This window comes from Prinia subflava, chromosome Z, assembly GCF_021018805.1.
Source record: "Prinia subflava isolate CZ2003 ecotype Zambia chromosome Z, Cam_Psub_1.2, whole genome shotgun sequence".
Classification (NCBI taxonomy): Eukaryota; Metazoa; Chordata; class Aves; order Passeriformes; family Cisticolidae; genus Prinia; species Prinia subflava.
This window is the reverse complement of record NC_086283.1, coordinates 23,683,129-23,707,565: the sequence shown is the minus strand read 5'-3', so window position 1 is coordinate 23,707,565 and position 24,437 is coordinate 23,683,129. Positions and strand designations below refer to the sequence as shown.

Sequence of the window (24,437 nt, the reverse complement as noted above, 5' to 3'; positions counted from 1 at the left end):
TGTAGCACCATAAAACCAATCTCCAGAGGAGGTACTAGGGCATAAGAATATAAAAGACTGTGATTTATGATCTTTAACACATATTTTTGATTATAGTGGATAGCAAACAAACCCTGAAAATCATCTTTTACAGAAAGCATTAATTCTAGATGATGTTTTCCCCATATAAAGAATGATTTACCTGTCTCTGTGGGATTGTACTTTCTGTGCAATAGAGCACGTGTCTGTTCTGGTTCCTTATATATGAAGTATAGATCCCAGGCAAGCAGCTGTCCTGTGGTATTGTGGGGTTTCCATGACAAATGGGAATCCTTTACAGGCGGCTTTCATTTTTTTCATCTGCAAGACTTAATACATTGGCAGTTGTCAGAGTCTTGTGAACTTTCATATCTATTATGCCTTCACCACTACAAATGCTTTCAAATTAACAACCAGCCACATTTCCTGTCTATGACCAAGCAGGAAAATGAAGAGAGAAGACAGAAATTATTACATTACAGAATTCCTTCTCCTCAGCCCCACTTAGCAATCACTTTGTAAAGTGATCTGAAAGGTTATTTACATTGGGATACATCTAAGGGGATGGATAAGAGCAATTGCTCCAAAAAGGGATCACAGCTGTTTCCTTTCTCATCCCTGCCTGTCTCTCTCCCAGGCAATCGCCCTCATGCCGGTGTCAGGCAGAATCCTCACAAAATAGTAAGAAACATGCACTTTAAGTAATCTCATAAATACATTTATATTTAATTTTTTATCTTACTGCTTTTTCCAATTCCTGTTTGTCATTGAAAAGGGGTATCTTAAATCTGTGCATGGACAAGGGCAGAGAACAACCCCTTCTGTAGAAGCATATCCACTGCTGCATTGGCAGTGACAGGAGGAATAGAATAAAGGGAGGAATAGAATAAAAAGCAAGACAGCATTGCAAGAGGAACGCTTTCTAGCTGTGTATTGCAGAGCTGTCCCACCATTGCTGACACAGGCTTCCAGACATGCACATGTGGTGGGATTCACAGCAAAAGCTGGAATCCTGGAATCACAGCCCAGCACCTTTTCTCAGTATGATATCGGGGTCCTAGGTGTCCATTTGGTGCATCTGGCACAACAATCTCGCACCTGAAAATAATGAGAGAGATATTCAAAAATTAAGGAAATTCACTATTTCACAGTCTTTTTGCACGACTTTGAATCTTTCCTGTTAATTTCTCCACTTTTGACAGGGGCTTTTCAAACCACGATCAACGGCCCCATCTGCTTGGCAATGAGAAATGGAGTCTCAGTCTTTGATGAGGACTTGCAGGGCTCCAAGACCTTCGATGGTCACTGGTGGGAGATCACATTCAGGCAACCCCAGGGATCCTCCTGGTCTGGCAGCCTACGGATAAAATCTGTGTGAGTGACTTAATATCTTCAAAAAATTGTCATGGTGAGTAATCCCCTGAGATTTGGTGTTGCCCTCATAAACACAGGCTGTCCTTTTTTATATTTAAACATCAAAGGATGCCATTTGCTTTTAATGTGATGTTTGGTGTTAATATTCTGCTCCTACAGGCCTGTTGGATCATGGGGAGGGCACAGTCATCTCAAAATAAAGGTCTGCTCTGCTGACTGATAGGCTTGAAAAATTGTGCAACAAATGCCAATGCACAATTAATTTATATGAGACACAACTGGCAGCAGATAATGTTCTGTCCTGGAAATGTGCACAAATGTTTTATTTCTACCTTTGCCAAGAAGAAGACAAAATTTTGTGTTCCTATACTTTTTATAACTCCTCCCTCACCCTGTCATAACTTGCATCAAAATTTTAGCCCTGAAAACTGCAGTGGGGGAGCTTTTATCAAAGGGACTCCTTTATGCCACAGGTTCAACCAAGAGGAGCTGCCAAGGCTAGGTTCAGCCCCAGTTTTTCTGTCCAAATCATGATGCAAAAATCAGAAAAGCAACAAATTTTATTATCTGTACTTCTGGGGCAGACTGTGGGTCTTCAACAACTTTTGATGTCTTGGGGATGAAGCTGTCCAGGCTATTTCCACTCATCCCTGTGCCTTGTACAGCTTTAAGTGTTGTATGAGAGGACATCACAGCAAAGAGAAAGGAAGATACAAACCCCTCTTTTCTTGGCTTCTTGGCTAAACTCCAAGTATTTGAAGCATTTCTGCTAGGGGTTGATTCCCCCAGTGAGCCCAGGACTCTCATCTCTGACGACCATAAATCAAAGATTGTTCACGGGAGATCAGCACATGCCAATACTGCTTTAGGCTTTATGGCATGCACACTTCATATATCAATAGCAATGGGCCATCCCTCCCTGCAAGCCCTTTAGTGATCTCATGATTGTGTTTTGATTTAGTGGGCAGGGGAGAAAAGCACAATGGAAATCATACAAATGATTACTTGCAAAGATCCGTTCATCTTGTGAGACCCCTTGTAAATGGTTTAACAAAGATCTTTAACAAGTCACACTCTAAAGGAAAAAGTTGGTCCACTTTAAACCCTGCTTTTCCAATTTGGATATTTAAATCAGTACTGCAGTCTTTTAAAACAGCCAGACTCTGTAGAAATTGCCATAGAGAGACAGACACAGAGTTCTGGTTGCCAAGTGTAAAGGAGAAAAATGTGAGAAACTCTGTAACAGGCAAACATGGGGTAATCTCTCTTCCCCCAAGAAGAAGCTCTCCAAGCCTTGGAGACTTGTTAAAATATTAAAGCCAGAGGTTCTGCCCTTCCCAAACCTCTGCTCACTTGAACTCTGCAGTGATGGTTTTCTCCACAGGAAGATTCAGCAAAGCTTTTGATAATTTTATGGGAACACCTCATTGTGTATTTTAAGTGTTCCCTTGACCATCTTTCTCCCAGAAGGACATGAACCTCTCCAGTAAAACACATCTGGAGACATCACATCTCGAGGCTGTTGGGTACCTGCCCAAGTGGAGAAGCCTGCATGGGCACGGCTGTCCCAGGGCACGAGTGAGGCTTGCGCAAGGAGCATGGATCCCTCCCCAGGAGGGACCTGATTCCCAGGGAAGGGAGTGCAGGGTAATTAGTCACTATAAAACAGTCTAACGAGGCTAAGGAAATAGGAATTGCCCACGCTCCAACAAAACCAAGTGCTTTATGTGACTTGAGATGCAGTTGGAGGAATCTGGCTAATCTTTTACTCTCCTAGTAAATCATTCATTGAGGTCATCTGTGAAATATAAGAGCAGCTTCAACCCAAGATTCCCACTTAGCAAAGCTCTTACTGGCTTGGCCGGAAAGAAGCTTTCCTGATAAAGTTGATAGCTAGTCCAAGCCTCATGATTTCCAGTGGCAGTAATCCTGCTGGGGAGATTAGAGAAGCAGCCCTTCGAAGTCCTGAAGTATGGCTGTGCACTACAGCAAAATTAAAGGGAACAAAAGAAGATAAAATCTGCAGCACTCACCAGGGCCTGGCCCTGACGTGCCCCTTGATGGTCTCAGATCCAGTGGCCTCCACAGACAGGTCTGACCAACAGTTCCCAGACAAGTCACAACCTCCCTGGGACACAGAGCATTTTTGGAGCTCTGGAACAGCACCAAGGAAAATATCCAGTGCCTTGATGGCCAAGACTGAACTGGGATTTTCTTCAAGAAGTGGATGCCCATCTGGAAAGTGACATTCTGCTCTCACAGCTGAATCCAGAACCCAAAATTCCCTGCTTCAGGAAAGTTCGTGCCTGAATCAAGTACAGTGTGAGGTCATGTAATAACTCATCCAAAACACCCCTACCAACTCCCCACACCAGGCTGCATGTCTGTGTCCTTTACCCAGACTTGAAAGATTTTTAAGAAGAAGCCAGTCTTTCACCACAGGCATTACTACTAACCTGGGGGTAGAAGTTCCTGGGCAAATATTTCATATGGCAAAATAAATAAAATTTCAGGTTACAAGAGAAATGGGCTGAGCACCTAAGCAGAGTATTCAAGGACATGAGTTGCAATCCACCTCCTCCAGGAATTAAGACAATACAGGTTTTTAAGGCTTTATTTTTTTATATCTTGTAGTTTCCAAACTCTTGAGATCTGCAATTCCCAGGTGACTCAGTAGGAACAGAGAGTTTCAAAGCGAAAGATGAGATGCACGAGTTCCTAGAGCCAAGTGCTTGAAGGGAAGTGAAGCAAAGGCCCAAATAGGAGACAAAACAAGAGCTCAGCAGGGCTGCAGGCAGAAGCCTACACTCTTGCCTAGTGCTGGACTCTCAGGGAAGACATGATTTGCACACAAAGAGGTTGAGCACATCCCACTTTTAAACTGTGTCAAAACCTGTTGTAGGAATCCAGACATTTATATTGTGTTTGGGTGCCCTGCAGAACTACAGCCATGGAAGGAAAAATCCACCCCCTCCTGCCCTGTGCTTCAGCTGAGCAGAAATGTGCTAGTTTAGTATTGAAGTCTTGGTCCAAATTACAGCCCTCTTGATGACTAAGTAAAGTTGGGGAAGTGATAATATCTTGGAGGACAAACAGGAGCTACAGTTCCTAGAAGACAAAGATCCTCTTTGCCATGTGAACTTTAAGCAAATTTTGGTGTGATAATCCCTCCACATTGTGGTTTATAAGATTTTTCTTTCATTATTCTTTCAGTTTTCGTGGCTACCTGGTGTTCGTTCCACTGACCTTGGGGTCAGTAACTGTGTAGAATACATCAAATTTTCTGCCCTCTCTCTAAAATCTCCTCAGATCTAAGTGAAACAGCATCTCACTGACCATTATCCCAACAAGCTTATTAGTGATGTGTTTTCTGTTATGGAGAGAAAGAGGTCAAGACAAGTAAAGCTGTAAGTTGTTTCAATTTGATTTTTAAAGTGAGAGGTTCTTCCTCACTTCCTAAATATGTAACTGCTGAAGAAAGTGTTTCACCCTGTGCATCAGCTGAGGCATTAAGGAAGCGCTTCCTCTAGTCCTAATTAAGTGTAGTAAGCACTATAAATGCCCCTTCCTGTAGTGCTGTTTCTGTTCTTAGCACGTTCTGTGCCATCCCTGGTAGTCAGGGCTGTGGGGGTACAAACTGCAGCTTGGATCACTGTAAATAGAGACAGTCTGGAAGGAGGAGCAGCATGGAGAGCAGCTGGCATCCCCAGGTCAGAAATAAAGTAAAGGAAGGGTGACAAATAAGTGCTCTCCCTCAGCAAGACCAAGGACATACCATGGCTGTGGCACTGGAAACTGCCTGAACAAAGCTGCTGAGGAGATGTGCCCCAACACACCAGAGCTTGTGCAAGAAGGGAATCTGTGTCAGCTGGGCTCCCGGATTTTCTGTTTGTCAGCCAGGATTTGTATTGTTCAGCAGAAAGCTGCCCTGGCCTCCGAAGCACAGCGAGACTGGTGCACCCTCCACCTTCCAAATCACCCCATGCAGGCTGCAGAAGCATCTGTCATAAATCCTCTTCTCTGGGCAAGGGCAGGAAGCACAACCTTCATAAGATTGTCTTAAATTGGAGAAAGTAACCCAGGCCTTTTCTTTGGAAGTGCTGCACCCCTCCTGGAGTCCTTTGTGATCTAAGTTGTTTAGAAAGTAAATGAAATGGAGTGAGCCAGAGAGACAGTAATGGTTATTTCTCCAAGAAGGAAAAACTTGATTTTACCATGGGGATCTTGCCTCTGCCATGACCCCTCCAACAGCTCACAGGAACACAGGAGGAATTAACCAGCAGTGAGGACTGGTTCATCCTGCAAATTTGTAAAGAGTTTCATCTTAGTTCTTGACATCAATATTCTTGATCCTGAAAAAAATAACAACAAACAAACAACCCCCCCCTTCCACCCCACAACTCAAATAAACAGCACTTAGTCCTCAGCTAGTAACAGTCAGCTTCTCCATAGCTTATAGCACCCTCCTTTTTCCATCTAACCAAGAGAGAATTAGGGCTTGTAACCTCTTTGGAGCCTTCCCTGGGCTGCAGCTGAGATGGTCAATGCATGAAGAGCAGTGAACATTTCACAGGCAGCAACCCTGGAGGGGCTGGTCCCAGGGAAGATGAGAGGACAGGGAGCAGGATGAGGATTACCAGGCTCAGAACTATTTGTGTTTTCTCAAGGTTGGTATCTGTGCAGCTGACTGGTAAATAAGATCAACAGAATTTTCCATCTAATCTGAGCAAGCAGTTGGGTTTTATTCAAGTCATTCTTCTAAGGGATAATAATGTCTTATTATGACTAGAGGACTTATTACTAGAATGTTGTACTAAATTCAATAATCTGAACTCACCAAATATCGTCCCTCTTGTGGGAGCTTCAGCTGTTTGAGAAGGAGCCCCAGAGTTGCGTGATCATCCCTAAAACCTTCTTCCCTAAGTTCCAGCTTTGGAGAACAAGTTGTTCATCATATGCTGAATTCAGCCTTGGAGTAACTCCAGTGAAAACAAAAGGAGTAACAACAGGAATGGATTAGGCCCAATTGCTTTCACATTTCTCCAACTTGAATTTTCAATTCCAATACCAAAGGAGGAGTAAAAAAACCCAGACCAACTCACGGCACAGATACACTCCAAAATGTAAGTCTGCTTACAGGGTGATGTGACCTCATGCCCTTCGAAAACTGCACCAAGGAGGGCTTCCCAAAGCCTACCTAGGAAAAAACCTCTGCTGTCATCAGGCAGGAGCAATATATGTTCCTGTTTCCGCCACTGTATTATACCACATTTTGTGCAGAATGGTCAAACCCTGCAGTTCCAGGCTGCTATATTTGTGACTACTGACCTTACACATGTCTGAAAAAAGACATTATCTGACAAGCTGAAATACAGAGTCGTGAGGATTTAATTTCATTTCATAAAAACATACTGAGGAAGATTAAACAGCGTGTTTTCTGCACTGGCCCCATTTTCCAGAGGGAACTGTGCTCAGATCAGGAGAGGGCAGAGTCTCACCTACAAATTCTCACCTGACAGATCATCACCTTGGCATCTCTCTGGTTAAACAGAAGCGAACAAGAAAAGAGGAAGTGGAATAAGGACTGAAACAGAGAATCCCAAGCTCCCCCACTGACTGTTGAGTCCTGCTTTCTTGCAGTGCTTGCTGCACCACTCACTCTTTAGCTTTTAAGTAAGTTCCTTCTAACTTTGACCTGCTGTTTCCTGCCAGGGCTGCTGAGCCACGAGTGCAGTCGCTTCCTCTGGGCCAGTTCCTCAGAGCACACTTCCACACTTTCATGGTTGCCACATGAAGTTAGCTGAAGAAAAAAAAAAGTTTCTCTTGTTTTCACTGGAGTTATTCCCAGTGAAATTCCCAGGCTATTCCAGTGTGTTATAAAGGGGGTAACAAAATTATTCAGTGATCAAAGAGCTAAACTGCAAGTCAGAAGTCCTGGGTTCAATTTCTAACTCATATTCAACCAACACTAACCATATGCCCTCTCTGTGTCTCCACACACTCGAGGGTTTCAATAATAATGAAGACACTCAAAGCTACTCCTAAACAAATAAGAAGTTTATGAAACATCACAGAAGCAGAAAATATTGAGGCCACGTTTGACCCATGAGCTTCACTAGGTAAGTGCAGAGCTTTGTCTAAGTGACAGGCTGGAAGTGGAGGAGCTCAGCTCAGCTGCTATCTAGCTCAGAAATCACTGTACATTGTTTGCAAACTTATCAGGAGTGACTTGAATTGTGAATTAGCTTCAGCAAGGCAGCTGGCAGGCTGCTGAGGCATACAATGCCTGCTGAATCTGCACTTCCTGCTGGAGACGTGCAAAGGAGAAGGCAAACTATGAAAGAGCAGAGAAACCGCTCCCAGCTCCAATCAAAACTATGTACAGCACAGGCACAACAAGGCCAGTCACTGATCCAGGGGCCAAACCAGAATTCCCAGCAGCACCAGTGCTGATAGTACTCAGCCTCAGTATGGCACTTGCTGTGGAGGGATCCCAAAGCCTGTTGGGAAGATCATGAGGCTCCCCCATCTTCCTCCAGCTCCTTTCCAGACTGGGTAAGGTCACAGAGCTGGAGGGCAGCAGTTGGACCATCCCAGCCCACACCACGACCCTGCAGGCAGCTCTCACACACAGCCCAGAGCTGGTGCTGCCCCGTTTCTCATCTTGGTTTTCAGTAAATAACCAAATATCTGTCAAAAGCAGCAGCAGACACCAAGGCCCGTTTTGGCTAGTCCTGCCTGAGCACTCACCTGGACAGGGCAGCAGAACAGGGCTCCATGGGTGGACACTCTCCATGCAGGCAGACATTCCCCGTGTGCTGCAGGTTGCAGAACTGAAGCTGCAGTACATTCTCCAAGATCCAGGTCTGTGTGTGCTCATTTGGATAAAAAACAGGAAGATGCTTTCTGCATGCAGTCTGATGGGAACACTGCAGCATCAGCACTTGGGAAAAAACCCAGCTTGTACACTGCAATACCCCAAACCCAACCAAAACATGCCACAGCAGGCTCCTGAAAGGATCCACGGGGCTGGGAAAACAGCCAGTGTGCAATGTACTCCTAGGAAAGCTGTCTTGCTGTAAGTAGGGCCTATTCATTCATTTCAGGTTGTCAGTAAATTTGATCCAAGTCCCCTCTAGCATGGGACTGCATTATCCTTACAGCCACAGAGAACCATTTTTTAAATCAGCTTTGAGGTTATTACCATGAAGCCTTCACTCTGGGAAGTTAGTGTTAACTCTGAAATTAAGAGTTTACCTCGTAAGTGAAAAGGAAGAAAACATTAGAAGCTTCTAGCAACAGAAGCTGCAGAGTGAGTGCAGTTCAGAGCACCTCAGGCAGTGTTACCACTGCTCACCCAGCGCCGTCCTGTGCTTTGCAAGCCACGAGACGCCATCCCGTGGCCATCCAGAGCCCCACAAACTTCCCGCAGCTGGTCCAAAGCTCCCAGCACAGTCGGGGATGCGCTGTTCGCTGGCACTGAGGCTCGCTCTGTGTCCTTCATGCTCGATGTTCTTTGTTGCCAATGTAAAGCAAGGCCGAAAAAGTTCTGCTACTTCCCCAAAAACACACCCAGAGAGGCGCAGGCTGTAGGATGTGGCTGGGGCAGGTTGCTGTCTACATTCAGCTATACCACAACCTTTCCCCCTCAGCGTGAGCCTTCTGTTGGCAACAAGGATAATCCCGGCACTGCAGGAAAACCATCTCATTCTTCACACCGAGTGTGTGCGCCAGCCTGCTGCCAGGTCGAGTCCTTCCTGCTGGGTGACATTCCTCCCCCTGCTCACTTACGGTGCTTTATCTACAGTCCCTTGTCCCACCAGCTCCCTCGTGCTCTCCCAGAGTGCCCAGAGCTTCTGGGGCACCTCTGTCCCACTCCCACACCCTTAATTTCCCTCTCATTCCCGCTCTGCCCACAGGAAGAGTTTTGCCCACACCTAGGACAAGCTTGACAGAAGTTGACAATCCTGTGCACTAACTCCTCAGCTAAAGACACGAAGCTGAGCTTCCAGCCTTGCTTTGGTTGTCCAACAAACACAACCACTGATGCAAACTCTGTGTGAAGGGGGCAGGAGGGAAGTTGTGCAATCCCACACAAATTCAGCTACCCCTCCATATCCCTCCTTGTTGCCCATCCAGCTCACCCTACCCCATGCTCCTTTCATTGCTCAGCTGCTGTGTTTTAATAGAGGAGGGAAAAAAAAAAGAAAGAGGAAAAAAATAAGCGACCAGAAGCAAAAAGAGTCCTCAAAGGCAAATGTTTCCTATTACAGCACTAGTTCTTTCAGGGCCTTTGATGTTGCTTCTCCCACACAAAGCTGTTTCTTTCACAGTCTGTTCTTGCACACGAACAAGATGTTACACGTACTCTACGTAGCACGTCCTCAACTCTTATTCAAAGCACATTTGTCCCATCTCACTGTACCTTGTAGCATTTCTCAAACCAGTACTCATACATCATAGACACACAGGCATTTTTATTCTAGCTCCCCCTTTTCACATTTATTTTTCTTCCAAATTCATGGAGGTTCTGGTCCTAGATAGGGGAGTGTTGACATTAACTAGGGTTGAGAGAGAACTGTGAAGTTCGTGGCAGTAGCTGAATTTTGCCAAAATTTTAGGGACTTGCAGAGCTTTGTCAGAGGTTAGATCCAACATTTCTATTTAGATGCTGGATTAGTTAACTTTCATTTCATCCTTTATTTTACTTGGGCTCACAGCTTTTAATACCACCTGCTTCCTACTTGCCAATCACAAACCCTAACTTTTGCATACTGAAAAAATTGTTGAGCACACATTGCATTGATAAACAATTACAGTTCTCATGACAAATTTAAATTGCAAATTAATTGGGGGAAGGAAAATATTTTTGTTCTAGCACAATAGAGTTTTTGTAATCTGTGTTCCAAACTATCCAAACACAAATAATAGCTGGGAGCTTCTGCCAACTTACTCAGCTTTGGTGGTAGCTCAAAAGTGGTGGCAGAATGCAGGAGATTTCATTATGTAATGTAGGGCTTATGGCACTCATCTTCTGAAAAATATAATCTCATGTCTTTGCCTTCAAGATTCATTTAACTCATGTTGTCAGAGGACTTCTGCATAAACTATATCCAAACACCTTGCAGAATCAGAACACAAAGGATAATTCTTCCAGAAAACATTGCATTATCTGAAAAATAATGAATAATACTAAACTCTGTTATATCCCAAGATGAGCGACAGGCAAGAGTCCACCAGGAATTTTGCCACAGCTATTCAGTAAGATAGTCAACCTATGGTAATTAGGAGTAAATCATAATTGTGTTTTATAAAAGATAATACAACTTTAGAGCCCTCAGAAATAAGCTAAGGAAGAACAACAGTGTCAGAACTCTTGTAGAGTGTAAGATGATTCTTTTTGGGCTGACAGGAACTGCTTGCCAGCCTGGTGTCACTAACTGCCTGTGGAATCACAGGAACTGTCACTCACTGCAAACTTAGGCAGACACCAAGAGAGACCTGGCCAGGTTGGTCAGAGATGAACAAAACTTGTGGTCTTTCAGTAACAAATCCATACTTTACAGTAAGTAGACTTTGGAGGTGGAAGCACATTGGGTTTTGTTGCTGCTACTAAAAATATGCTCAAAAGACTATTGCCTGTGTTTAGAGAAAGAGCCTAGTATCAATCCAACCAAATTGGTTCACTAAAAATAGGCATTTCTTTGTTCTCTGCTTTCAGGTCTCATTTCTTTTAACCCCCACAACCTTTTGTGATCATACAAGCTAACATGCATTCTTTGTTAACAGCAAGAACCCACCTCCTCCCCATCTCCAAACTTTGTAATGCAAGAACAACAAACCAAACTGCTCCAGGTTTTAAGAGAAAATGCTGGCCCCAGAATGCTAATCAGAGGCAAGACTCAAACCAAAAGGCTTTAAGATCTAAGAGCAAGTAATAAAAAGCAGCTTGAATGCAAAAAGGGTTTGGATTGAAACAAGATACTTCCGTCAAGTGCCCAGTCCACTCTAAAGGGATAAAGGGATAGCCTTGAGGTGCAGGGACACTTTACAGTGGCTTCTGTGCCTTTGCATTTATAGGAACGGCAGCCGTGTCCCTGCAGCAAAACCCAGCTGTCACCCTTAAACCAGCTCTGCAGCATAATTACTCCCTCGGAAAACAGACTTGCTCTAAAAATTATCTACTTCAGATTATAGCCTGATGACAAAGCTGCTTGTTGGGACCTTTGGGAATTTGACAACCAGCCCTTAAGGAAATGCCAAATCCCTGCCCTCCCCAAAACCAGCTGGAACAGAGGCAATGCTTCTCCAATCCTGATGGGCAAGCAAAGCTCTGTGTTTTTGGAGTGGATTAAGCAAAACAGCCCTAGACTTGCCCACAAGGAGCCTTTTCCTCTATGTCTGAACAGGGCAGACCCCTGAGAAAAGTCTCGGTTGTCTGAAAAATGCATTTTTCCTTTGAAAATTAGCTGGGTAAGATAAACTCAAGGCTAAAACTCTTAATTTATAGTTAGGGGAGCAAGTCACTCCTTCCTTCTCACTGGGTCTTCTGGTACCTCCACATTTTACACTGGATTTGTTAAGGATTATTTAGCAAGCCTCAAGAGAGACTAAAATACTCAATGATAGGCAAAGTTCCTTTTCATCTACTATGGACAGCTGCCATTCATGCAATAGCCTTGGAATACAAGGGGTAGTTTGTATAGCTCCAAAAATATTCTTTGGCCTTTAGTCCAAAAAAGCAAATGCAACAGGCCTGTGACTTCATTAAATACTTGAACTCACGTTAATACAAAGCTTTTTTTATTATTAAGTTACCAGGAAAATTATATGCTGATGAAATTCCTTCTAGGAAAAGCAAGTTCTCATCTTTGTTGTCACACAACTTATTAGCAGGGTCTACAGATAAGAATATTTGCAAAAAAAAATTTCCCTGGGCCAGTTTATTATGTTTGTGCACCAGAACCTCAGTTCCAAATCTGCCTGAGACTGCTCAAGTTCACCTCTGCAAACGGCCTCCAGTGTGGACCTGTCTGGAGAAACATGCCAAGCTAAAGCCTTGCATTTAAAATGTTTTTAGCACTTTGAGTTGTTAAAACGAGTTCTCTATTTTTATCATGAATTACAAAATAATATTTAAAAAACCCTGCTTTGGTGTTTTTATGCAGTATAGAGTTCCTCGAGCCTTTCAAGAATGAGTTTTCCAATAAAGTCTGCAGGACTCAGATTTACATCCTCACCCACTGACAGTTTAATTATTTTCATTGTAGGAGAAAGTATTTAATCACATACAGTCAGGAAAACAGCTCCTTAAATACAGGCTTTTGGGCCCGCCCATGATCCTCCAATTTGAAATTCAATGAAGGAGAATGAAACATGCACACTGTGATCCATTTCCTGATGGAGAACACTCGATATTATCAAAACATACAGAGTTCCACAGCTGACACGCACATTTGTTTAAACCATTGGTAAAATCCTTCCAGTATTTTAAGCACATGAAAGGAGGACTCAGCGTACTCTGGATATGATCTAAAGGCAGTGCTGGACAATGAGCTGTACAAAGACAATTGCTGTAATGCTGTGTTAATTAACATATTAAAAATAGTCCATCTAAAATGTTGCTTGAATTGCACAGGTATTTTTAACTTAGTTCTCAACTATTACAACATTAAAGGTAATTCATAATTGTGATTCCCAGATATGCACTAATGATCCCATACAAAAAGAAGGAAGTGGAGGAAAGATGGGAATTCTCAGCCACTCATCATGGCAATTCAGCAGAAATAAGTCTGGTGAAATCATAAAAACCAGTTGTTAAATGTCAATAGTTATACATTAAAGCTGACTACAAGCCCCACCTGGCCTTCTTTCCCTACCAGTATCTAATGTCCTCAGATAAGGCAGGTAACAAATGCAGAAATGTAACTTCTAGTCAGAGTATGCTACAGTATCAATGAACACCCTGAAGCAGTGGAAACTCCAATACAGTTAAGTAGCAATAATCAGCATATGAGGAAACTTGGTTTCAAAATGAACAAGTTGTGTCAGGAGCGCCAAAGAGAACTCGGGCCTTCCTTGGGCCTATTACACAGCGACATCCATTCGTTCTGAAACAACAGACACAGCGAGTGTGTGCGTTACGTATATATTTTATAAAAGAGCAATGTCTTTTACAAGACCTTCCCAGAGTGGGGAATAGCCAGAACACTACAAAAACTGCTGTAACAAGAGTGACTATTTGTGCGCTCGCTTTATGCAGATTACATTCGAATGTTTACAGAGGCCAGCACTCAGATAGGACTCTCCACTAACAAACAGATCTGGAATACATCAATTGTACAGGTAAATCAGCCAAAATTAAGCAATAGCTATGCTCTTCTCAGGTTTAAGAAAGCATGCAATAGGTTTCCCCCCTCCAGCCACCCCTCGTTCAGATTTCCACACATCACAGTACCAGTAGAAGCACAATAGAAGGGAGCTGGGGCACAGGTAACAGGGTTGGATTTTATCACAGACTGTTTATCAATATTTTGCAAATGGAAAAGCAGCCTTCTTTAAGCACCAAGAAGGCAGAGAAGATACAGGCATGAATAAAAAAATAATTAAGTGACTTAAGACATCAAAAATTCAAGAAATAGCACTGTGCATATATAAATAAAATTAACATTCAGTACTGTAGAGCTCATTTAAAAATGGCACCAATGGACAATATTTTACAATATGCACATTTATTTGAAGTGGGGAACTAATGCTCCACAGGTGGAAATGATCATACAAATAATAGTGCCACTGTTGGCCCATTCCGGTACTTCTTACAATTTAATGGAAACACTTTTAAAAATAATCTGGTATGTACATGTCTTCTGGATACCCAACGGCTTCCTCAGAACAGAAAAAACTATGGTTCTCCCCCACCCCTTTTAACCAGACAATATTGCCAGAGATTGTGCTCACATCTAAAGCACATAATTCTTACTTTAAATTCAGTGCTATTTTCTTTCAGAAAGATCACAAGTTGTACTTTTAGGTAACAAAAGCATTTATGTTACAAACATTCAAAAATGGAAGCTTATGATTCTGGCAGACAACGTTGCGTATTAAATACAAACCAGCCAGCAATTACTGAACATAAAAAACTTATTCAATCATAAAAAAATACTATAATTCATCACCACAGACTTTTTACAGAGTTATAAATAATAAATAGCATAACACAGTAGATTACAAACAGATTTATTTTGCCCCGTTTTAGTCTTTAAAAAGTAAAATATCTGTTCCTACCTCAGACTGACCAAGGTACTGTATCAAGACTACTCAGACCTCAAAGAGAACTCCTTCACCAAGCAATTTGCAGAGCTTGTATCTAATCCAATGCCTTTCCTTAGGAATAGAACATTTGCTGAGCTGTTTGCTCTGCTCATGACCAACAAAGGGACAAACTCTGCCCAGAGCAGCTGCAAAGGGTCTCACCTTGGCTGCCCCTCGGAGCTGGGGCTGCCCCCAGCACCTCCACACCTCGGAAAGGAACACTAAGGGATGCAGCACCGCTGACAGACTTGGGTAAGCACTCTATAAACAAGCTGTACACAAAGGACTTTCCCCACCCACCCCTCTGGTTTACATTCCATGATTTTGTAACAATGTCCCCTAAGGCACAAAAATACTTATGACCTCAATGCCACAGGAGACATCGATGGTGCCATACACGGTTCTCCTACACAGTAGTTTAATTAACTTAGTTATCTGCATTGTATGTCTTCAATCGAGGTGTGGATTAATTTTTCCTGGTCAAATCTTGCTGAATAATGATCTTATTTCATACAATCTCTAAGACAAATGTTCTGGGAAGAGAACTATGCAGCTAATTTAATCATGTTTGTAGAGTACTATTATTTCTTCACTGATGGCAAAAGTGACAGTCATTAGTTATTTTGCTGTGGGGTTTTTAGTTTAATGTGATAGAGTGAGATTTCCACACCCAATGTGGTCTTCTATAAATGAATTCATAAAAATGACTAGCAGCACTAAGAAAATAAAATATTTTTTTCTCCCTTCTGTAAAGGAATTTGAGGCTAGCAACTGAAAAAAAAAAAAAAGAACAAACCAAGAATAATTTTACTCAATAGTAGAAGTGCCAGAGAATAAATTAGTATTTTCAAATCCTTCCAAACCAAGTTATTTCCCTAGACATAGTTACCATGATAATGATAGAAGCACATTCCTAAAAATTGCAACACTAATAGGTCAATACCTATTTCTGGAATCAAAAAGTGTATGCAAGTTCCTGAAAGCAGAAGTTAGTATATTATCAGCAGACATCTTGTTTAAAAAATAAATTCGCAAAACGAGACATCAATATGGTCTACAATGTCCATTAAATGGATAAATTAAAAAAAAATCACTGGAAAGTAGCCAAGGATTACAGTAACAACATTTTTTCCTTTTAATAAACCTCATATGAATGGTTCAAGGATCAGAGTTCATTTCTCTGTACCAGTGTACAGGAAGGAGACAGCACAGCCAGACACTGACTCAGGACTTGGTAAAGTCACTTGGGTGAGAAGTCATCCATCAGAATGAACGAGGAGCAGGAGTTGGAGCAGGCCACTGGAGACTCTGTGGTGATGCTGCCTTTAGTCAACGAATCAGAGGAAGAGCCAACACTGCTGCTACTCCCATCGAGAATATCAGAGGACAGGCTGGGGAAAGGGAAAAAGGTCCTTTAGTGCAGGGGCATAAGGCTCTGAACAAAGCTGACATGCTTCCCTCTTGGACAGGACTTGTAGGAGACCTATACTACCACTCAGTCTTTACTGCAAGACTGGCAGCCCTGAAAACTCCTTGTTTTCTGTAGCATGTTAGAGATAATCATGCTCCTCACGGGAATGAGGAGCAGAATCATTGGGTTTTCTTAACATGCAGAATGAATTATGAAGCTGGTTTTAATCAGACGTAGAAAGGAGGCGACAACAAATAAGTATAAAACCTTAAAAGCTTATAGTAAAGGAAAAGTAATAAATTAATCAGCAATGCAGCAAAGATGTCATTAACTAGCTGGTATGCTCTTCAACATGGCACCATTGAAAGCAAGATTGAGACCTATTTTTCCTCACAGAATTCCTGTGTTTGGATTTTGAAGTTTAGATACAAGATCCCAGAGGGCACATAAATTGATAATTGATACCACTGCAATTTAGGGGGAAGCCCATGAAAAAAACCAGTTTCAAGTCTGTAGGTAAACTAAAATTTAGTAATAACAGCTGATATTTCTGAATACTTAGTATCTGACTCAACACAAAAAGACCTTGGTATTTTATGATTGTAGTAAAGATAACTCTAAAAATCATGAGCTTAGGGACAAGAACACTCAAGTACTCACACACAGTTTGTAAGTATTCAGCAGAGTGTCACAGACACTGTATGACCTGTGCCTACAACTTATTGTAATGACGAAGTAAAGTAACTTTGCTTATGAATCAGCAGGGATTTTGTAACAATTATATGCAGTGTAAAAGCTTCGATACACAAAATCTAGGCTAGAGTCTGTTTGGGAAGAATCGATCAAAGGCGAAGGACCATTGTCACAGGACATTACCACAGGATAGCTCCCATTAACACAATCCGCAAGATACACACCAAGTATTTTTTTCCTGGAAAAAAAAAAACCAAACTAGAAACCTTTTGATATATGTACATTCCCTGTTTTGCCATTTCAGGGCACATGAAACATTTTACCATGAACTGAGATCTGTCAGATGTGTAACATCTGGAGAAAGCATGTTGGTTGTTCCTTGGAAAAGTCTCTTTGGCTGACTTTCAGTTTCCATTTCACCTAAGGAAAACAGTGTAAATAATCAAACTCACTTGAGTCTCCGGAATATCCATTTAATATTTGTCTGCTGTAAAAGAGGGGTTTGACCTACAACACTCCAAGGTTGCACTTGTAACTCAAGTTCTCTAATTCAGTTGACCAAGCACCTGGCTAAGACATTAATTTGATGATGGCTGTTGTTAGACCATCCAGTCCACCCTTGGCTAAAACTTCAGCAGTATCTGAGGGGCTACAATGATCTCAAAGACATAAAACTTGCTGCTTGTACTGCAATGAGACAAAATAATCTAAAGCAAACTAATTACCACGACCTAGTTTTAAGTAAACAGCTGAGATGAGGTAACCAACATAAGTGAAAATACGAAGTTTAAAATTGTGATTATGAAAATAAGAATGACAGCTGGGTTCACTCTCCCCTGTACAACACTGGGAGTTTACCCTTCCCCTGTACAAAAAATTCTGATGCATGGATACTTTTACAGGAAAGCTGGATGGAATAAATCTGTCATGTGGAAGCATTTCCACTTAACTCATCATGGATCAGACTGTCTTTGTACCTGTAACCATCTACAGACACCAAGAGATTAAATATGATGGGGAGAATTCATGTAATCTGTTTATAATCTGCCATGAGAATGAGCTGGCTCACTAAGAGCTGCTCTGCAACAGATACTTGAAAATATCATGAATTTGTAAACAAAAAACCCACACCATCTCACCTAATGTATATTTTCATTCTTACTTTGGAGACAAAAAAAAAGCATAAAATGGCAATCCTTTTTCTGGCTTTCACCAACTTTGCAGTAGTTGCAGAGTCAGCTTGAAACAGACAGAGGTTAAGCATTATAGCAAACCAGTCTATACATTCTACAATAGAATCACACTGCAACATTTCATACAAGACTGGTAACTTCCAAAATTTAAATTTCCTTAAGCCCTCAGGGATATATTCCTGTCTTAATGCAAGGAATAACTGCTTCTAGCAAGCAGAAAAGGCAAAAAAAAGTTTATAAAATACTTTGTCTTGCAGAAAAATGAACAAAACACCAACTTAGGTAACACTTTTGCTCTTTAAATTTCAGAGACAAATCTGCACTGCCACAACACATTGCAGAGTCCATCAATATTAATTCCCCATCACAGTGAAAAGTTCACGGCTTTCCTTCTCCTACTATAAATCTACTGCTAAAAATCAGAAAAAAATAGGTCCACATATTTAGGAAAAGAAAATAAGTTCATTTAAATGGATTAGATGCTTCAAAATGAGGCAACATTTTGAAAGTTGCTCAGTATTTCAAGTAAGAAAAAGATAATTCGTATCTCCACTTTGTAAAAGATGCTCCATGGGAGCACATGGATTTGGTGAGGAAAGGCCTGTCCCTCTACCTGCACTGCTTTTCCAGTTTCTGTAAAGTGTGGATATTTACTCCTTTTTGATCATCTAGCCTAATAAACTTTTGTTCAATTTTAGTGCCTTTAAAATGCACAGAAAACAAAAGCCAAGACAGAGCTGACATCTCAGAGAAAACTTGTCTCTCTCCTCTGTCAAATCAATATCAGTTAGGCAATGTTCTTTATCTGACAGAACAAGCAGCACTAAAGAAAAAAGCCAAACAACAAACAGTAACTCTTCTCGAAGCCTAAATGTAAGTCTTGTACAATAAAAGGACATTTTTGTGCAGGTAAGAATGCCTAAGTTAAAAAAAAAAAAAAAAGCAGAAACGATAAGCAAAGATAAAGGCACGCTTCAAGAATATCTCATTCTTACAGTTCTACTACGGAGATTTGTTTGGGGATGTTACTTGAAAATCTCTAACATGGAGAAGTTCCAGGAAAGAATGTGTTTTCCCCCCTTCAGGAGGAAAGGGCACTGATCTATTCAACTTCTCTAAACACTCACCTTCTGAACTTTCAGAGTGAAAACAAACATTCAGTACTAAGTTTAGAAGACACAGCATGATAAGCAACATTCCTAAGATGATCTGAAGGGTGTGCACTGTTCAGTGGTACTTGCAGGAATGTTATGAACATTCGTAAGCTCTGACATTTAATTTGATATATAATACAGTTTGCCTCTGTCAAGCAGTAGTTGTTTTTAAAGTTTTTTATTCCTGTGTTTTAGACCAGTTTTACCTTGTATTTTTGAGTTATGCCTGGCAAATTCCACTTCACTGTGGCTACAAGTGCATTATATTTACAGAGTAACAAAAAAATACATCCAGCTAGAAAACGACATCCATATTAAAACATCTGGTAAGGTAAATACAGATACCTTTTCTTTTAATGGGGCCAAGAACACTGGGCCTGATACAGTTGATTGGACTTTGACTCCTCCTGCTGAAGAGAGAATACTGAGAGTCAGGCCTATAAAGGTTCCAATTTGCATCAAATCAACAGAACTGCAGCATATGAAGCTTTCTTCAAAACTACTGCTGGCACAACTGGACTTCTTGTGGAATCTAAATATGTAGATAACAAATACAGGCTGCCTATTAGAGCAGATTATCTGCCACAATAAATTGTCATGGATTTTCTAAGGTTTTCTCCTTCCCTTAGTGAATCACATCCTCATTTCAACTATTTTCTAAATTCTGTAGCGCATTTATATAAAACTAATCTGCTGACAAAGTTAACTTGAAATAACTGAGAACTCCCCCTCAAGTTACCAAGTTTAGTTTAAAGTTGACACATGCTCTCTAAGAGCACGCACACATAGAGCTGCCATTGGTAAAGGTTGAACTTTCAGAGCATTTTTATGTGGCAATGCTTTGGCAGTTGTAAAACTGAAATCTCTTTTAATGCCCTAACATCTTTGGCTTAAATTCCAGTGTTAGCACAACAGACGCTCATTACTTACTTGCAAAATCGCCTTGTTGGGCTGGGAATAGGGCTTGGAGGTAATCCATTACTGCTCACAAACATCTGCAATGATGGTGAGAAACACTGCTGCAAGAAGAAAGTTCAAATGAAGATAGTTCAGAATTTCCTTTAAAATACTCAGTTACACTCCACGCTCCAAAATAAACATCCTTCTATTCCCTTTTTACTCTTTAAGAAAAACTAGCAACAGATTACCCAATTTATCAAACATAATCTTACAAGTATTAGAATTTAACTTACAAAAACATGCAATTCTGGTCAGATTAAGCTAAACTTGAAACCCGCAAGAGAAGTAAAATTGAAATAGACACTGTTCTCTAAATAAGAGAATTGTTTCTGTTGTTACATTTAGAAACAGTAGTACAGTACTCAGGACTTACTTCTATCAAGGGGCTTGTTAAACAAACTAAGTTTACTCAAATACCTCTGATCTGAAAACTGACAACGTTGGAGAGTAAAACAAGGTATTTAGCTCTGTGATTCTGCAGCTGATTTGATCCTAGCCCATGAATACTTCTAGCTAAACACAACAATCTTTCTGTCAAGTTATCTGCTAGCGCTCAACGATCAAAATTCCAAAGGTACATGACCAGCAGCCAGCATCAATGTTTCCCCAGGAACACATTTACCTAGCACTCATATGCGGCTGTTACAGGCACCAATCTGGCACGACCACACAAATTACTTCACTCTTTATACAAAAGAAGAATCACTCAAGAAGGTGCAAACAAGGTCAAGCAGCCCATCTTTAAACCCAGGTGCCAGTTTCTCTGTGCTGCATTTCAGTTTTCCGATCCTCAGTGGAAAAGTAGTTTATCTAACATCCACCTCTTTCTCTTGCATATGCCACCAGTTTTCAGTATGAGTGCATCACACCCAAGTCCTCCTTCAGAGTGAATTTGTGCCTTCCTTTCCATAACTGACAGACACATTTTCATCTCTCACCACACAGATGTGCCGTCTAATTTTGGTTCTTCTTCCCCAAAATCCCCCCACTTCTGCACCTGGAGATCCTGTCCATGACTATTTTCATGACCTCTTCCAGCTTCCCTAGAACCAGAACCCCAACCCATCTAAACACTGCACAAACAGCAGTAACTGGAAACATCCTTACATTCTACAGGCTCCCAGAGGGCAAACATTTGATTCTTAGAAATCAATAAAATATGGATTTGGCTTTTTTAAACTATGGAACAATTTGTGAAGTTACACATGTTGACAGCTCAGCTTGGTCTAGAATTCTGAAATATTGTCTCTTCCTTGTCCTACCTTTCCTATTCCTCTTGTAGGTGAAGGTGCAGGTGAAACTGGAATGAAGTCTATCCTCTTTGGGGAAAAAGATTTCTCAGACTTGTCCAAGTCATTGTCGCTCTGTGAATACAAGGTTTCAGATTTAGCACTGGCAAGGACATTACCTTGAAATCCAAGGCACAACCTTCTAATGGAAAGTCACTGGGTCAAATGCACAAAGTAGCTAAAGCAGATAAGCTTAAACCCTTCTTAAATTATTTTCAGTTAATTCCTCTCTTTCCCTTAAATTCATCATTTCAGTGTAAAAGTAGAATTAAATAAGAAACATCTATAAAAAGATTACCAGGCTCAAGCTTTCCTCCCATGACTGGCTTATCTGCATTGCTGTCTGCACTTCCCTAGAATACAAAAAGCCCCATCAGTAGCTACAAAGAGGATAACTCTGGCTATTTTATCACCTTCTTTCAGTAACACTCACCTTTCGTGTGCGGCTTCTCTGTTCATTAAATCCACTCCTTCCTCCTGCAAGAGATAAATGTCCTAAGTCTTCCCATAACATTTGATTCATCACAGGTACTTCAAATAATACTCATGATTCCATTATTTACCGTCAGGATTGAAATATGAACAGCAGAACCACTACAGAAAGACAGGTCAGCCACCAGTCCAGCTCACTGCTTCTCTTAAATGAAATACTTCTAAAATGCAAGGTAGCTCAAACACAACAGTAAGCCTTGCAAAGCCACTTTCCTGTTGAAATTAAGTCTTAAGGCATATTCCGTTTTCTTTACTACTTGAATGTCTCAATAGGAAAGAAACCCCAACTGTGCAAGTACTTCAGTATCACACAGTAGTTTTCATTCTGTTACTGAACTTAAAAACTCCACTTACTCTTCTGATCTGATGAAGTCGGCTGCTAGGAATACGAATAGGAGATGATGACAAGAACTGGAAAAGAAGGGACAGCCATAATGATTAAATCACACATAATTGCTTGCACACACACAATTTTTTCCTGTCAACTACATTCTTAGGGAGTTCAAAATAGAGAACTCCCTAAGAATGTGTAGAGCTGCACAACTACATGTGGACGACTCAAACAATGTTGCAAAGAAGCAAACACTGACCTTCAAGAGAAAAGACTTGTTTCACCACTCACAAATTCCTCGTTTCACTCAGCAAGTGACACGGATCTGACTTGCAGGCAGATACTGCTCAGCATCTCAAGCACACAAATAGCTACAGATGCCACTTAGACAAGGGAGACACTACAAATGCAACTGTGATTGTTACACAATCCCCCACTGCCCAGGATATGACAAACTCCTGGAGGGCACCTTACTCAACCAGCTGGCTATTGTAAAGGAGAAATCTCAGTGCTTCTGCTCAGTCTTGAACAACCCTCCCTGAAGCTTAACTTCTGCAATTTTTCAGTTGTGTGCAATTTTATGTAACTCATTCCTCTGGAACTCTAAGACCATATATAAATCGGCCAACAGTTCCCACTCAGGACTGTTGTGTGTCCAATGTCACATCTGCTGACGAGCTCTAAAATTCTGGATTCTTAAGAAATCTCACACCAGAAGACTTCAAATTAAAAATCCCTGTCACCTTTCCTGAACAGAAGACATAGAGGAAACTTATGTCAGGACTTTAGGGTTTTAGGAGAAGCAGTATTTGATCTTCATTACCCTCAGACAAGACAGAAAAATTTCAGTGGAAGGAGCACAGAAATCCCTCACCTGACAAGGAGACAGCAGAAAAAAAGAAACGTAACATCTTCGAAAACTTAAACAACTGCAGTCGTGTACACTACCAGACTTTATAACAGAGAACAACAAATAAATTCCTCTTCTTTCAGTGATTTTCTGAGGTCTAGTGTTCTGCCTTTACAATAAAAGAGCACTACATCAAACAGGTTAACAAAGAACTGTGACTCCCTTATCCGTTTTTCATAAAAAAATAAAACACCCTTTCAGGACTTTTAATTCTGACAGAATCTTACTCTTCGAACAGTCAGGCATAAATTAACTTTAAAACACACAGTCGACACACCAGTAATACTTCATTATAGGTTGCACTTAAGAGGTGAAAAAATGCTTATTCTGCAGCTTGGAACCTTGCTAGGACACTTAGTGCAAATACAAACCAAGTTTAACTTCATTTCTCTACTCCAATTACTCCTTGTTGTGTGTAAACATGACATGCTTAAGATTCCTCACCATTCCATGACGGGTCATAACTGTTGTGCTGTTCCTGCGAGTCCGCAACACGTAAGGCTGAAACACCTGGGAGTTGTCACTGCAGGGGGAGAAAACAAAGTTTTGTGAACAGCTTTTTTGCATGCGTTTTACTTAAAGCTCCACAGTGCTGTGACGCGCGCTGCAGTCTCCAGAGCGCTGAAAACATAATTTTATTTGAACAGGAACACTGCTGGGAGCGCGGCGAGCACCTTCCGTGAGCCGAGCGGGGACAAGGGGGCACTGGCGGACCCGGCCCCGCGGGCAAGGGACACGATCCACAGGCCGCTGAGGGAGTGTCGGGCCTGGCCGAGGCCCGCGGCGAGGCCGGCGAGCAGCGGCTACCCCACGGCTCCATGTGCCGAGCCGCCCGGGCCCCTCACCTGAGCCCGTGGATGAGCGGGGCGCTGTTCGACCGCCTCAGGCCGCCGCCGTCGCCCGGGGCCGCGGCGCTCCCCGGCGGCAGCTCCAGGTCCAGCTCCATCTTCTCCTGAGCCATCGCGGCGGCGGCTCCGGCTCCTCCCGCCCCGCCGCGGCGCCCATTCACTGCCGGCGGCCGCCGCGGCTCCTCGGGCCGCCGCTGCCCCGGCCCTACAGGCCCCGCGGGCGGCGCCGCGGGCTCAGCCCGGGGGCGCGCCGGGCCCGGCGGGGGGGGCGGCCGCAGCAGCACCGCATCCCGGGGGCGGCCCGGGGGCGGCCAATTCCTCCAGCAGCTGCTGCCGGTGCCGCTGCCCGCGGTAGCGATGGGAGCGCTGCCGCTGCTCCCGGCGCTTCCCTCGGTGCCGACCGCGCTCTGAGCCCACCGCCGCCGCGCACTGCGCACGCGCGGGGAATCGGGG

The 24,437-nt window shown here is 42.3% G+C and overlaps 1 protein-coding gene, 1 long non-coding RNA gene and 1 other non-coding gene across 6 annotated transcripts; all 3 read right to left on the bottom strand.

Annotated features, from left to right (window-relative positions):
* Window positions 1-354: 354 nt before the first annotated feature.
* Window positions 355-9,695, bottom strand: LOC134564436 (uncharacterized). Of its 3 annotated transcripts, XR_010083558.1 has the most exons (5): window positions 8,143-9,695; window positions 6,230-7,192; window positions 5,607-5,691; window positions 5,168-5,520; window positions 355-1,116 (listed from the first exon to the last, which is right to left on the bottom strand). It is a non-coding gene; the product is annotated as an uncharacterized LOC134564436 (long non-coding RNA). The 3 variants fall into 3 exon arrangements; XR_010083556.1 differs by having other exon boundaries at window positions 5,168-5,691; XR_010083557.1 differs by lacking the exon at window positions 5,168-5,520.
* Window positions 9,696-13,524: 3,829 nt separating this feature from the next.
* Window positions 13,525-24,437, bottom strand: LOC134563924 (PABIR family member 2-like). Of its 2 annotated transcripts, none has more exons than XM_063422355.1 (10): window positions 23,982-24,437; window positions 23,581-23,659; window positions 22,250-22,306; window positions 21,837-21,880; window positions 21,702-21,756; window positions 21,377-21,478; window positions 20,085-20,173; window positions 19,500-19,564; window positions 17,131-17,227; window positions 13,525-16,094 (listed from the first exon to the last, which is right to left on the bottom strand). In XM_063422355.1, the coding sequence occupies exons 1-10, from the start codon at window positions 24,095-24,097 to the stop codon at window positions 15,944-15,946; spliced, it is 855 nt and encodes a 284-aa protein (XP_063278425.1). In that variant the 5' UTR covers window positions 24,098-24,437; the 3' UTR covers window positions 13,525-15,943. The 2 variants fall into 2 exon arrangements, with proteins under 2 accessions (XP_063278425.1, XP_063278424.1); XM_063422354.1 differs by having other exon boundaries at window positions 20,085-20,170; window positions 23,982-24,234.
* Window positions 16,174-16,317, bottom strand: LOC134564831 (small nucleolar RNA U109). The gene has a single exon (XR_010083668.1). It is a non-coding gene; the product is annotated as a small nucleolar RNA U109 (small nucleolar RNA).

Excerpts from the sequence above, each read along its gene's own strand:
- LOC134563924 (XM_063422355.1), bottom strand. The coding sequence starts at position 24,097 with ATGGCTCAGGAGAAGATGGAGCTGGACCTGGAGCTGCCGCCGGGGAGC. Across the intron at positions 23,660-23,981 it reads CCGCTCATCCACGGGCTCAG|TGACAACTCCCAGGTGTTTC; the intron begins GTGAGGGGCCCG and ends CTCCCCCTGCAG. Across the intron at positions 17,228-19,499 it reads TGGCCCCATTAAAAGAAAAG|GTGAAATGGAAACTGAAAGT; the intron begins GTATCTGTATTT and ends TGTTTTCCTTAG.